Source organism: Rutilus rutilus, assembly GCF_951802725.1.
Source record: "Rutilus rutilus genome assembly, chromosome: 1".
Taxonomy (NCBI): Eukaryota; Metazoa; Chordata; class Actinopteri; order Cypriniformes; family Leuciscidae; genus Rutilus; species Rutilus rutilus.
This window is the reverse complement of record NC_140209.1, coordinates 56,099,229-56,114,530: the sequence shown is the minus strand read 5'-3', so window position 1 is coordinate 56,114,530 and position 15,302 is coordinate 56,099,229. Positions and strand designations below refer to the sequence as shown.

Here is a 15,302-nt window from a genome sequence, read left to right as displayed (position 1 = left end):
GCCCTCAGAGAACGGCCAGATTACGGCACTAGACTCTCTTAGTTCTCCTACATCTGGAACTCCCAAAACAAAGGCTTTCAGAAATCACTTGAGCCCAGAAACCAGAGCAAGACATTTTTTGTCTGACCCCTTTTTTGTGAAACTTGAAAAGATAAAAAAAAGTGCTAAGTGATTTTCAGGCTAGTTCATTCTTTCTGTGTCTTTAGGTCTGACCATAGGCCACTTGATGCATGAAGGAGTGAGAAGTTCCATGTGTGAGAAGTTTGGCTGCCTTTCTTGAAACACTTGGACGGCTCTTGGATGTGCACAGGGCCGTACGTACTTAAAGTGAACTACTTTTCACATCGCTGGGAAAGGCTCGATTGAAATATTATGGTAAGAGCTTTGTTATGGTTTTAAAGAGTGTATATGCCTCTGTATGTTACCTAAAGGAATATTCTGGTTTAGGCTCAATCAATGGAATTTGTAGCATAATGTTGATTACCACACTTAAACGCACTTAAAACTTAAAACGTGAAGCTCAGCATTTTATAAAAGAACTTAGATTAATTAAGCTGTTAAAACATGTAAAGTTGTTCTCATCTTTTGTGCAGTCAGTTCAGGGTTTTAGATGTTATGTGGTAATGACAACAAATTCGTAAAACTGGATGTACAGTGTGATGTACAAAAGTCCAGGAAAAGCGAGCAGGACAAGGCCGAGGGCCGTGAGAGAGCGGAGCGAGGCCGGTGGCGTGATTACTAATGAGCGACACCTGTGCGTCGCGACGGTCTCGTATCTCTCACGGCCTTGGCCTTGTCCTGTTCGCCACGTACAGTAACTTTACACACACACAAAAAAGTTGGTATGTTTTTTTTCACACTTACTTCATGTGAACGTGTATCATTTATGTTTTATGGCAAGTACTTGTGTTTAAGTGTTCTGAAAAAACGATTGTGTCCAGTAGAGGGAGCTTTATGAGAACGTAAGGGGGGAAGAACGTAGAGAATAAAGTGAGTGAAAAGTAAGCAATGCTGCGTCCACATGTTCTTTGCTGATACTATTTGAAAATATAACAAATTGGCGAGGATGGCATCTTCCGTCCCTGCTCCTGCTCCATTTACCCTTCCCTTTATGATTTGGTGAAGAATTTTAGAAAATTTCCTTGCGGTAATAAATGCTTCTGCAGGTGGATTGACTGATGCTAGATGCCTGCCTAATCCTCTAACACTGCCTTTGGATGGAAGGACAGAGACTCTTTAATACTCTGCCTAACACTGGGGCAACAATGGAAGACGCAATAACAGCGCCTTGAGATGCATTTTGTCCCGAAAGTTAACGTGGTGGCTTGTCGTCATGCTTTCCGACAGATTGTAAAGATCTTGATGCACCATGTGCGTTTGGGGAGATGGAGGACGAAATGATCAGAGACCGATTAATAGAGCATGCACACCTTTGTCAAGTCAGAGACAGACTTCTGCTTGAGGATGATCTTACTTTGCTACGGGCCTTGACTTTGGCACATCAGGCGGAATCAGCAGTGCAAAACGCATCCATTCCCAATGGGGGTTATTGCAATCCATAAATCCACTTTCCAAAGGCAGCAGAAATTTCGCTCAGGGAAACAGCCGAGAAAGCCTCCACCAGAGCCTGATGGAAAAAACAGGAAAAGTCCTGCTTCAGGTGTGGTTCACTGTATCATCTGGCAAATGCTAAAAATTGTCCCGCTGCATCAGTGACCTGTAAGTCATGTGGAAAAAAAGGACACTTCGCAAATATTTGCAAATCCACAGTTAACCCTCTGGGGTCGACAAATGCGCCGGCGCGTTTTGCTGGATTTTTTTCACATAGCAGCAAAATAGACTTAAAATACTCCGTCATTAGACATACAGACATAAGAAATATGAAAAAATAAATGTAAAAATAAAAATAAGATGTAAAATGTCCACTTACAATCGAAACAAAACATTGTGCTTTTGTAAAATAAAGCAAATAAACAGGGTATGCTTTCTGCCTCTCCGTCTCCGTGAACTTTTCTCTAAACTTAAACAAAACTCAGCGAATACTAGTCTCACAGGCATGAGCAATATATTTTTTATTAACATTTAAGTGTCTACTATTAAATTATCTAATTAAAAACGAAAACAAATATTCTCTATTTATGTAATCTGTATGAAAAGAGAGAGATGTCAGTCGTTCTCATGGCAACTCATTATCTGCTAATGTGAACACGCCTATGGAGAGCACGCGCTATTGAAATGCAAATGATCTGAAGCGACCCATGCAAACCTGTCAACGCCCACATCAACTCGATAAAACTCATCAAGTTTGATCAGATTCATGTACTTTATGTCGTCCTACGACGCCGTGAGGAATAATAATAGCGTAATAGTAATATAATCCTGGAAAAATTTACCTTAGAAGTGCTGCTTTCGGTTTCATTTCGAGGAGCAACGGATCCAGGTGAGGAATGTGAATAGTAAGTTCTTTATTCTTAAGTGCTTTGTTCTAATCGCAATATAGTGTATGTAAACTGCAAAAAGACTTTATTAATCGCGTGTTTATGTGTGAATGTACGGCTCAAATGCACGCTGTTGTTTACTACAGGCACTAACATTAGTAAACTTGCTATTTTTACATGAACGTGAACACATCTACTAGTTTAGCTTTTCCCAAACTATATTGCTATATTGAGATGAGTAAAAATCGACTGAAATTTGTTGAAATAAAATGTCTTTGTATAAGCAACGTATTAAACTGCAAATTAACATTTATATGCCCTATATTAATATATCATATAAACCAAATGTTACAGATGAAATATGAATGTTTAGACAAGATTTCGTATAGTTTTGGAAAGATTATAAAGTTTTTACTGTAAAATAGAGTACTGTAACATCAAATAAGCTTTTGTTTGCCAATTTCTGCTCATATGTTAAATATATAGTATGGGATTTTTTGTCAAAAATAAAGACTATTGAATTATCAACTAAGATGTTTTTTCCAATGTATATTCAAACTAATGAATCCTTAACATTGAAATACGTATGATAAAATGTATGGTTTTTACAAAGAAATATTACACTTGAAATATTGTTAAAATTGTTGATTTACATGTAAAAAAACTATTTAATAAAATAGCAAAATATATATTTACAAGGTAGATGTAAACAAAATCTTAATAGGTCAATATAAGCCTTCTCATTAAATTATTTATTATTGTGTTTTATTAGTGACAAATTTGGTGAGGTGATAAATATTCTAAAACTTTCTGAAAACATAGTATGAAAATTAACTGCACAATTACTAGAAATGTTTACCTTGGATATTATACAATTTGCATGCATACAAAATTAGTGGGAAAAGACAAGACACTTTTTTTTCAAGATGTTTCCAACTGTAACTTTGAACCAATTCTGTAGAATGGCCCATATAGCCTATTTGACCAGGATTTGTTTCCAGGTATGACTGTACTCAAAATGTGTTTTTGCCTTTCATTTATACTTGGATTATAACTATTCTAAATAAATTAAAAGCAATATATATGTATGTATATTGTCCTCGCATTCTTTCTTGTGATGGTCTTCACCAAAATCCTGACCACATCAAGGCCATAGAGGGCCATATTTACAGCCAATCTACAAGCTCTCAGATCCTTCTTAGTTTTAACTTCTTGGTTCAATAAATTAATTCCCAACTACACTACTGTAGTGGAACCAATGAGAGATTTATTGTGAAATTCATTCGACTGGACAGTGGACGCAGAGAAAAGTTTCACTGAACTGAAGGAGGGACTGGTTAACCGCACCACTCACCTTGTTTGATCTGAGTCTGCCAACACTTGTGTCCACGGATGCCTCTGATTATGGATTAGGAGGTGTTTTGTCCCAGTTGCATCCCGACAACACAGAGCATGTAGTTGCATTCGCTTTCGCGTACACTCTCAGCTGCGTAAAGAAAAATTCTACAGTTGAGAAAGAAGCACTTGCTTGGGTGTGGGCTGTAGAGCGAAGTAGGACGTACCTGTGGGGTCGTCAGTTCACGTTGAGAACAGAATCACCAAGCCTTAACTACGCTTCTGCAGACGAACGGTATGAACCGCACTGGTATGAGGATCGGTCACTGGGCAGCCAGATTGCTTTCTTTCCAGGATGATGTCATCTATAGACCTGGGAAAAGGAATGTTGCAGCAAATGCGCTGTCATGCAATCCCCTTCCTTTTTCATCTCGCACATGACAACTACCTTGGACTCGTGAGCACCAAACAAAGACTAAGAGAACTTAAATGGTGGCCGCAAGTGGAAGAGTTAGTAGATTCAGTTATTGCATAATGTGTCACTTGTCAGTCATCTGACAAAACTGCCAGAAAGCATCCAGCTTCTCTTCAACCTGTTGAGCTTCCGCAAGGTCCCTTCCAGAAGGTTGTGGTGGATATCATGGGGCCGTTTGAGAAAGGAAGGTATGATTGTTGTTTTGCCATATGTTTGGTGGATTACTTTGGCAAATGGCCTGAAGTTGCATTGGCCGCTAATGTCACTGCCACCACCGTGACTCATGCGAGGGAAATCCTAATACAATTGAGCCCGATATTGGTCCACAGTTTGTTTCATCTGTCTTGAGTAAGTTCCTGAAGGAAGGCGGAATTAAACACATCCGCTCAAGTTGTGTATCATATGCAGTCGAACGGCTGTGTTGAACGTTTCAACAGGGTCCCGAAAAACTGCATCCGGTTAGCAGAATTACAACAGACACCCTGGAAGCCTGAGGTCACAAGGATGTTGCAAGATGGTACAGAGCGACTCAGCATGCCACTATCAATGCGACTCCTTTTCAGCTGATGAGAGGTCGACCGATGCGTACTGAATTAAACATCTTGCCTGTCCGCGCTAAAGATGACTGCAGGAATGTTCACGAGAGAGTGGCAAAGCTTCAAAAGAAGAGTAGACAATACGTGGATAAAAGGAGAGGTGCCAAATGGCTTCGGCTTAAACCAGGGAAAGAGGTTTGCAAACCTCAGCTAGTGAAAAAAGGAGATGTGAGGTCTTGTGCTGGTGAAACGTTTATCAAACGAGAATGTAAGGGTGGAATTCCTGCAGTGGTTCAAGCTGCAAGACTGCCGAATGACTAAAGAAAAGTTGTCAGCAAGATGGTAGAAAACTGTACATTTCTTGTCTATTCCACCCACTTCTACTTATACCAACGACGGAAATAAGCACAGTTACTATAGCTTAATATGTGGGAGAGCGTTGCTATAGAGAGTGACAATACTGTATTGCAATATGTAGCACTTCAAAGTCAATACCAAATCAAAACTAGTTAGCACATGTAATTGAAAAGGTTTAATGACAAAATATGGTTATGGTTACACTTAAAATAGTTACAAAATAGATGTATGAGATGATGATAACTTCTACCATTAATCATACCCAGCATATATGAAAAATGTTACATGAGAGAGATAGAGAGAGAGAGAGAGAGAGAGAGAGAGAGACAAAGAAAACAGGAGGTAAAGGAAGAGAGCCCCAAGAAAGGGACACAGAGAATCAGAGAGCTAGAGCATAAAAAGAGACAGAGAAAAAATTACAATCTTCTTTTATCCCTTCCGTGACCATGTGACTAAAACCCAATTGTGAGACATTCAAACTGACCAATCAGATTATTACAACTTCCCCCACCACACTAAAGGTGTGACAATTCAGACCCCCAAAGTACTAACATTTTGGCCTACAGGCCTAGATCACTAGCCTATCTGTGCCTTTAGGAACTCCAAATGGTCCTTGTGGTGGAAAGAGGGGGTAGAAAAACAGTCAAGCAAATGTCTTTGTTCGTTTCAAATATCTTGGATTATTTCAATTCTACAAGAACGAAGAATTTAGAGAATAAAGTGACTGGACAGTAAGCAATGCTGCATCCACATGATCTTTGCTGATGTGAAAATATAAATGTGCCCATATTATGCTTATTTACAAGTTCATTTTGGGGTTTTGATTTAAAGTTTAAAAAGCACAATGTTTGTTTTCATACTGTACATGCAGCTCCTCTTTTCACCTTCTGTCTGGAATGCTCTATTTCCTGTCTCTTTAAAGCCCATCTTTCTGAAAAGCACAGTCTGTGGTGATTGGTCAGCCGGCCCCAGTCTTTTGTGATTGGTCTACTGCTTAGAGCGTTTGTGGGAAATGTGACACACCTCACCGTAACCGGGTTTCAGCTCCTGTGGCTTCATGAGCAGCTGTAAACAGTATTATGTATATGGTAACAATGGCATCGGTATACTGGAAGTTTATATATATATATTTTTTTTTTTTCTCCTCACATAGCAATACCACTTACCCAACTGTTCTTTGAGGGTGGGCCAAAGCAGCCAGCAGGCGGGTATTATGCAAATGTGTTTCATGGAGATATAGTTACAGAAATAATGGCAGGACAAACAAGACGGTTAAGGCAAGTGTTCTTTGCTGGAGAGATTGACTCATTTGACTTTGTTCATTTATACCATTTGTTTTTATTCAATACATCAAAACCGAATTTTTTATTTAGTCGAAATTAAAGCTTTGGTAATTTTGTGTAACTGGGTAAATGAATCTCATCGTGATCTCAGGTGATAAATTAATCCAGCCATTGTAAAGTTCTTCAGCAACAAGTTGCCTCTTGATACTTCAGCGAACAAATTGTAAATATTGCAATAGCATCCTTTTTGGTCAGTGCATCTTGTCATAGCTTATTATTTTTCTCTTTCTTTTTTTTAACACTCTTAAAAATAAAGGTTCCTGAGGGGGCTTTCACAGCAATGCCAATGCAAGTACCATTTTTGGTTTCTCAAAGAACCTTTCAGTGAACAGTTCTTGAAAGGGCCTTTTTTTTGTTTTTTGTTTGAATGACATTTTAAAGATCTAGAGAACCTTTGTGACAGTGTCTATGGACGTTAAAGGTTCTTCATGGAATCATAGATGCCAATAAATAACCTATATTTTTACTTTAAATGATACTAAAGGGTCATACTGTACAGCCCCAGTAAAGTATGTCAGATTGTGGTAGTCTGCTGCATTCATTGTAACCTCACTCTCAACCAACCCGCAAGATAGGAATTTCATAGTTTAAATTGTATTGATATTGATATTTTGCCCATGTTTGTGCCTTTACCTGATTTATATAATTCCTTAAGTGAATTGGTTGCTAAAACAACACAAATAGAATGTGCAAATAAATGTGAATTATTTCCTTTGTGTCTCCCTCTAAGCCTGTGTTCACCTATTTCAGTCATTTCTTCATATTCCTTAATGAAGTGCTGTCAAAAAAACAATAACTGTATCCAATTTCAGACCTTGCCATTGCATCTCTGAGAGTATCTGTATTCTCAAGCCCCTGCTCTTGACCTTCCCCCTTGTCTCTTTAAATCCTCCTCTTGTCTTGAAGGAGAACAGAAAAAGCCCACGTCAAATGAATTCTGGTTTGTTTATAGTAATATTCATTGGCTTTCTCTAGTAGTACGGCTCTTCTGTTAGGATTTGGGCCAAAGCAAATTCCCTCATACATTTGTGAGAGGGTTATGTTAGTAGCTCCTAATGAATACAGCTCAGCTTATGAATTGAGTTAATCTTTTTTTCTTTTTTTTTTTATCGGTCAAATCATTGATACTATATGTGGCGAGTTGGTTTCTATGGATACTAATAGTAGAGCTGGAGTCAGAGGCAATATCAAATTATGATTTCTGCTATAATAATATGCTTGGCTTAGTGCCTGTTGATCACTGAAAATCACAATAATGTTGAGTCTAAATTTAGGACGTGGTTGCAGTATTTGTTGGTTTTGGAATGGGCCGTCCCTTGTAAAACTGAACTTTATAATTAGTACACACATAACATAATCATATGATAATCACATCAAAACATAATCAGCAAATTTGTGTGCCAATTTTGGTGTATCAACTTAAAATGGAAGAAAATACTGTAAAATACTGTAAGTTTAAAAATTTTTTTTCTTTTTTTTACATTCACATTACATTTTTACATTGTACTTTTTTTCCACATTCACCAAACTGAATAATATAACTATCTCGTTCTGTTTTCTCGACTGGTCAGAAATCATTTGATTTTGTTGTGATTTTTACAAATATGTGAATTTATATGTGAGTACTAAGTTTGAACAGGACAAAAAAAGCATATGTCTGATACACTGTCAATGTAAAAAACAAAGTAAATATTTTATTAGCAGAGTTTGTAAAATGACGATAACTAATTTATATCTATTAACTTAATTAATTTGAAAGCGGACCTATTATGCCCCTTTTTACAAGCTGTAAAATAAGTATCTGATGTCCCCAGAGTGTGGAAGGGAGGTTTAGCTCAAAATACCCCACAGATCATTATTTTTTTAGCATGTTAAAATTGCGTCCTTATAAATGCAAATGAGCTGCTGCTCCCGTGCCCCTTTCAAGAAGAGGGCGGAGCTTCAAGAGCTCATGCTCCGGTGGCAACAAAACAGGACAATCTCACACACTGAAAAGGTCAGTATCAGTGTTCAGTTCGAATCAGAGTCGGACTACAGAGCCAGAGAATATATGCTGCATGGAGTTAGAACAGGTAGTTTAGTTTAATTACAGTCATAACTTATGCTGTCATCTTACTTTTATCCACTATTAGTACAAGCCTGTTGTAGCGTACCCCATCCGAGTGATGGCCAAAACTTTACTGATGAGTTTTTTACAAGTTTATTGTACATCACATAAAAGATGAAGCATCCGTTTTCACTCCAGAAAATCACTGTAAGAGCTGAATACAGTACAGTACAATACAAGTTCGCATTAAATTCTTATCCGTAAACACTCTCTCTCCCCCTTGCATTATCATCAACATACACAGAGAATTACACAAAAACACTAAACAAATATATACAGACTTAATGCCTTTTCGGGGGGTACTTAATAAACTGGTAAACTTTATATCCATAAAATGAACTGTAATAAAGTTTGTGCTTTCCCTTTCATTAATGCAGTGTCGCTCTGGAGGCTATAAGCTGGATCAGGAACCGTTACTGATCCATCATTGAGATAATGCTCAATTACAAAGTTGTAAAGGTAATTTCAATATACTATAATAATTAATTCCTTAAAAAACTGTATAGAAAACAACACTACACTGTATAAATGGGTTTTTATGCATCAAAATAGCTGCATTTGAATGTTTTGTCATCAAAAGATTTGAAAACCCCTTCCTTAAACAACCATAATGTTCAATTACAAAGTTGAAAAAAGAAAAATTACTTTCTCTAAAGTAATTTCCTCATCTGATATCCTGAAAAAAGTTTGTAATTAAATTCTGTCAACTATAGCGGCCAGTTGAATGCTTTTGCTGACGGATAGTTCCCTTTTTCCTGGGTTTCACTAAAATGACTGCTTGTGGCATGGAACAAAAGCTGCTTCATGGAGAAAAACCTCCACTTTCCGTGCTTCCTTCACAGACTTTTAGTAGATGAGGCAGATAGATAAAGGGACAGATGTAGGTAGAGAGGTTCAGACAGAGAGAAAAGTGGGGGTGGACGGAGTGGGTGTGGAATCTCTTTTATGTTATGCATCAAAAGAGGGATCAGACCACAGTAGTCCTCACTGACTGCTGCTGTAAAATGCACGATCGCCTGTGCTATTCAGTTATTAGCCCTTAATATTGGCCTTATTCTATGAGTTGCTCTGTGCTGAGATGGCCAGTGTTCATTCTTTTTTGAAACACTGTTTAATTGCTGCACTAAATTTTTTTGTTTTCAAATAGCTTTCCTGAACAGTTCCATATGGTCATATTTATATGCAAGTAAAACAGTTGGTGACTTAAACATATGGCTGCTTCTTCAGTAGAGACCTATTATTAATATAATATTTTAAAATGTATCATTAAATATTTTATAATTGTTTTCAAAGGTATACATTTAATTAACACTGTAAATCCAGACAATGAATTAATATAGTCAGAAAATTTTTTTTTTTTTATACAAAAATATATATGTGCAAGTGTTTTTTGTTGAGTGTCATTTGATACATCAGGCTTTTATGGTTAGGATGATACATTTAGAATATGGAGCTCATACTCGAAGAGGAAAAACACTTTTATTTTATTCAATTCAGTTTTATTCAGAGGCCCAAACTGAGCCAAAATTTGCAATTTCAATTCAGTTTTATCCAGAGGCTCAACCTGAGCAAAAATTTGCAATTTAGTGCCGATTCTGATATTTATATGGCCAAAAAAGTAAGAATTTTTTTTTATCTCCCAGTAATATGTCTGTAAAGTCAGATCAGGTAAAGGAAGAGGAGATGGGGAGGTTGATCCATAAGCAGACATAGAACTTTATTTATTAACAAAACAAACAAAATCCACATAACAGGAGTAGTGAAACATAACAGCTTTGGCACCAGCACAAAGCCCATACTAGACAAAACTGAGATGAAAGGCATGGAAGAGCTGAGGGGATGAAGACGAAGCTCTTCACCTCAAGCTTGTGGGACCGAGGTTGAAACGTAGGGCTTGCCAGAGCAGGGTGGAGCCGATGGGAGCGTGGAGCCGATGGGTCGACAGGCCGAGATGGAGTCCAGGAGGGCCCAAGGTACAGCCAGGGGATCGACACACCAGGGCGGAGCTGGAGACCAGGAAGCCCAAAGTGGATCAGAGCAGCAGGGCAGAACCACAGAAGGCAGAGCCGAGAGGCTGAAGGGAGACAACGAGGGTGAGGCCGAACTTGATGGCTTTGGCAGAGGAGAAGGGAGAGAGATAGAGAAGGGAGATGATAAACCATTAGCGACAAAGGAAACTTGGAGCTGGGCGGAACCAGCGGTGACGTAGAAGACTTGGAGCTGGGCGGAACCCTTAGCAACGAAGGAGACATGGAGATGGGCAGAACCATTAGTAACAGAGGAGACTTGGAGCTGGGCGGAACCCTTAGCGACGAAGGAGACATGGAGATGGGCAGAACCATTAGTAACAGAGGAGACTTGGAGCTGGGCGGAACCCTTAGCGACGAAGGAGACATGGAGATGGGCAGAACCATTAGTAACAGAGGAGACTTGGAGCTGGGCGGAACCCTTAGTGACGAAGGAGACATGGAGAAGGGCGGAACCAGCGGCGAATGAAGGAGACTTGAAGATGGGCGGAACCCTTAGCGTCAAAGGAGATTGAAGATAGGCGGAACCAGTGGCGACAAAGGAGACTTGAAGATGGGCGGAACCATTAGCAACGAAAGAGACTTGGAGATGAGTGGATCCAGTGGTGACAAAGGAGACTTGGAAATGGGCGGAACAAGTGGTGATGAAGGAGACTTGGAGCTGCGCGGGACCAGCAACGACGAAGGAGACTGTAGACCATAAAACACTACATCATCCATCTCATCTAATAGTACGTCAGTGGGGACTCAGCTCAGCAAACTCAGCTGGAGGATGTATGGGACTCCATGCCCTCGAACTACCTAATGGGATAGACATTGTGGCTGGCTTAGGCTCTGGGTCTGCACTGGGCTCTGGCATTGGGTCCTTGGTGGGTGCGGGCAAGAACATCAACAGGTATGCAAATTCCAAGCAGAGGAGGATAGATTATCTTCATGTGAGATTCCCTGATCTCTGGTAATTCCAGCCACCCATAATAGTTAGCCCCAATCCAAGAAATTGATTTCAGAGTGATGTCATCAATGTTGGAGAGCTTGGCCAACTCCCAGAACCGGGCGGAATACTCCAACAAGGGAAGACCTTCTCGAACGAGATCAGAAAAAAGCATCTGCTAGACCATGTTTTTTTCTATAACATCAGGTCAGGCAAAGGAAGATGAGATGGAGAGGTGGATCCAGAAGAAGATGTAAAACTTTATTTATAAACAAACACAAAGATAATCCTTATATCAGGAGTAGTCAAACCTAACAGCTTTGGCATCAGAACAAAATCAATACTTGACGAAACAGAAAAGAAACACAAGGCTATAAATGCACAGGGGCAAACAAGCTATATTAACCAGACACAGGAGAACTGAATGGTATATAAAAATTCAAGGCAGATTTTAATAAGATAATAAATGCTTAAAAGAATGTAGTTTTTATTGTGGGTGCTAATTCCACAATACATAACGGGTTAAACAAATGATTTAATACACTAGAGATGTGCGAAATGGCAAAAATATCATAGCAAGGTTTTTTTCAGGCAGGATCACAATCTTATCACATTTTCTTTTGTGACTTTTTCATGTCGGATTTTGAGTCTATTTTGCAAGTCATCGAGCAATACAGCCAGACAAATTTCCCTATTTTAAAATGTATTCCAAAGGTGGGCGATACGACCAAAATCTTATTTCCCTTTATTTAATTTAACTATTTTATCTTTGTTATTAAAATTAAGGATAAAGATGCAAATGACAAATTATAGGACAAATACAATATATGGTTCAAATGAAATGCTTTAATTTTTCAGCTACACAGTAGTTGTATTTAAAAATAGCATTCACGTGAGAAATTGTATGTAAAACATAATGTTTTACATACAATTTCTCACCATATAGACTTAACTGTATTAATAAAATATACACTGATTCTTATTAAAGCTACTGAAGTTATTCAGTCAAGACCAGTAAGTGTTTTCTCTTGTATTTTGTTGTTTGATTAACATTAACGACATAGATTGCAGTAGGTTTATAGGCTGCCTGTCACTTTAAGACCAAAAGCGCGGATACTGACCTATTTTTTACAGTCTATGATACTGACACACATGCATAATATTCTGACACGCATCCGAACTATTTACATTCACTTAACATATAAATAACTGTGTTTATGTAAAGCTTGTGTGTATTTGACAGTTTAAGCGCAATATAAGACGCGAAAGAGAACTTCACTACTCACGTGGCGCTGTGTGGCTTTTGTTGTGCACGCGCTTCGGGTGAACGCGCTCAGAAAGCTTATGTGAGCTTATGTCAAGCTTTATTATAAATGTATTTATTTATATCTGTTTATATTTATATCTATGCATCTTGTTGCTGCTTGTTTCTGTAGCAGAAGCCAGTAGTCTGCTGTATGCCAACAGAGGAAATCGAGAATGCGTCTCTTCCTGTGGGTTGGAAAAGCTACAGATCACCTGAGGGACGGAAATACTACGTCAACCCAAGCACTAAAGGTATTATTACTGATGTCCTCTGTGTCTTTGTTTATGTCAGTAAGCTTGTTTTGGCTGTCTAGAGTTTGAGCAGTATTTTTATGGAAGCTGCTATATTTTCTTTTTTTTAAAGCTGCCAAAGCTTTTTTCTTGTCCCTTCTTGGAATAGGCTCGCTGAATCTATATAACTGTTTTGAGACAAACAAAAACAAAGAAGTTCGGTGATTTATTCATTCAAAGGTGCTCTTTTGTAGAGAGACATTACAATAAAACAACAATGAAAAAAAACACATTAAAAAGCATATATTCAAATGGCTCATAACATTTAAAAAAGACAAATAATATCTCAAGAAAAAGGTTCTCACAAGAAAAGGCTCTCTCTTGTGTGAGAACCTTTTTCTTGAGACAATTTTTTGTTTGTTTGGAGGAAGGCATTTGTGGCCAAAACACGGGTCTGCAGCCAATTATTTGCACTATCTTTTTAAAATGTTCTATTATGAAATAGCAAGTTGAATCATTTTATTTATTTATTTTTCTGAATTGGATTATTGTTTTTGGGTTGTCTTTAATGCTTTGAAAATGAAACAGCATTCCTTTCAATAAAATTACGGGTTTTCCTGATAACACTGAAACTTTTACCAGCATATCTTTTATGTTGCTGATATACTGATGCTTTAGGGAAAAATTATGCTTTTGGGCAATGTGCCATAGAGATAAAAACACTATGTATGTGCTACTAATGTTCTGTGCTTTGAGAATCCCGGTCAGGGATTGTGGCATGGTACAGTGATGGCATCCTATAATATCTCAATTTCAGTTAGTCTGAAACAAATGCAGTGGTTTTATAAAGACCAGCATTTCTGACACCTGTGCACGTGACATGAATGGTCATACTGTATATAAAAGTAAAAAAGCTCCGAGCTAATTTCATTGCCCTTTCCAAATTTATCTCATTTACTGGTCTTTTCACTGCTGCTGTGGTACCAGCTACAGTGATTCATTCATATACCCTCAGGCTTCTTTTTACATGTGTGCGTTGCCTGATAAAAATGCGAAACGTTGATAAGGTATCTCAGAATGTTGTTGTGTAATCATAGAATCCAGTTCTTCCATGTACGGTGCCACAGGCTGGAAAACTTCATTAGCATTCTCCATCATCTTTATAGCCTATTCATCTGAAGAGGGACAAATCAAGCTGATCTGGATTAATCTGATAGTCTTCTCATGTCCCTTCTCACATACTGTTTTCATCTTTCTTCTTCCTCTTTTCTGACAAGCCCCAGCATGCTGCCTGGGACATATAAAGCTGCAATGACCTCTTGTTTTCCACTGAAGCGTAATTGAAGTGAATTTTGAATTCATGGCGGTTTAGTCATGCCAACTATCAGCAATTTAGAAGTTCAGAAGCCAGAGGACATTTCGTATAATGCAGGATAAAGACCAGATGGATAGAAAGACGCACAAACTATACTGTATAAAGGCATGTTCAGCGAATATTTTCCCCAAACAATATTGGCGCTGTAATGTGGTAGTTACAAAGATATCCAGCCGAACCTTGACACCTTGGTGCGACTAGCCCTTTCGTTTGGGATTTTGATATTATATCCTGATGTTGTTTTTGCACTTCAGGTAACTGAGTGTTGTGAAGGTTAAACTTTACTTTAAAACAGCCATGCTGTTCAATGGTCTGTTGTAAACATGTGCTGTGTATTTCTGTTCATTCTGAGCTGGCACCCAGCAACAGTCTGGCACTAAACTATGACTGCCCTGTAAACACTGGCAGAACTGTCCAGAGGCGATCTGTTTGTACAGCGCCGCAACCATGTGCTGCTGTTCTTCCACTGTAAACACTTTCTCTCTATGCTTATGCTTTGTTTCTCTTTGCTGAAAAAAATTAAATGCTGTAGTCTATTCTGGACTGGTTCTTATTTGATCAACTAAATTAGACCTGCGCTAATTTTAACATGTACTGTATCTTTTGGGCATCGAATTGTGTTATCAAATTTCCATGGGAGCTTTCAGAACTGTCAGAATCAGAACTGATTAATATATCAGTGGTTCTCAGCTGGTTTTGATTCAGGAGTAGTCTGGATATCACCAGACCGAGCTCAATCTTTTAAGATTCAACATTAGTCTGGGGAGTCTGCTCTGTATTTTCTACTGCACAAGAGGCGTGATCAACGGGCATAGTTCAAATGACTCTGTACGCAGTTGGAT

General features: G+C 38.5%; 1 protein-coding gene across 1 annotated transcript in view; it reads left to right on the top strand.

The window, feature by feature from the left end:
• The first annotated feature begins 243 nt into the window (after nt 1-243).
• gas7a (growth arrest-specific 7a) overlaps nt 244-15,302 on the top strand; it is a 61,260-nt gene continuing 46,201 nt past the window's right edge. The window contains exons 1-2 of the mRNA XM_084419506.1: nt 244-375; nt 12,986-13,106. Coding sequence (XP_084275632.1) covers nt 373-375; nt 12,986-13,106 — 124 coding nt within the window. The 5' untranslated portion in view covers nt 244-372. The remainder of the gene's footprint in view (nt 376-12,985; nt 13,107-15,302) is intronic.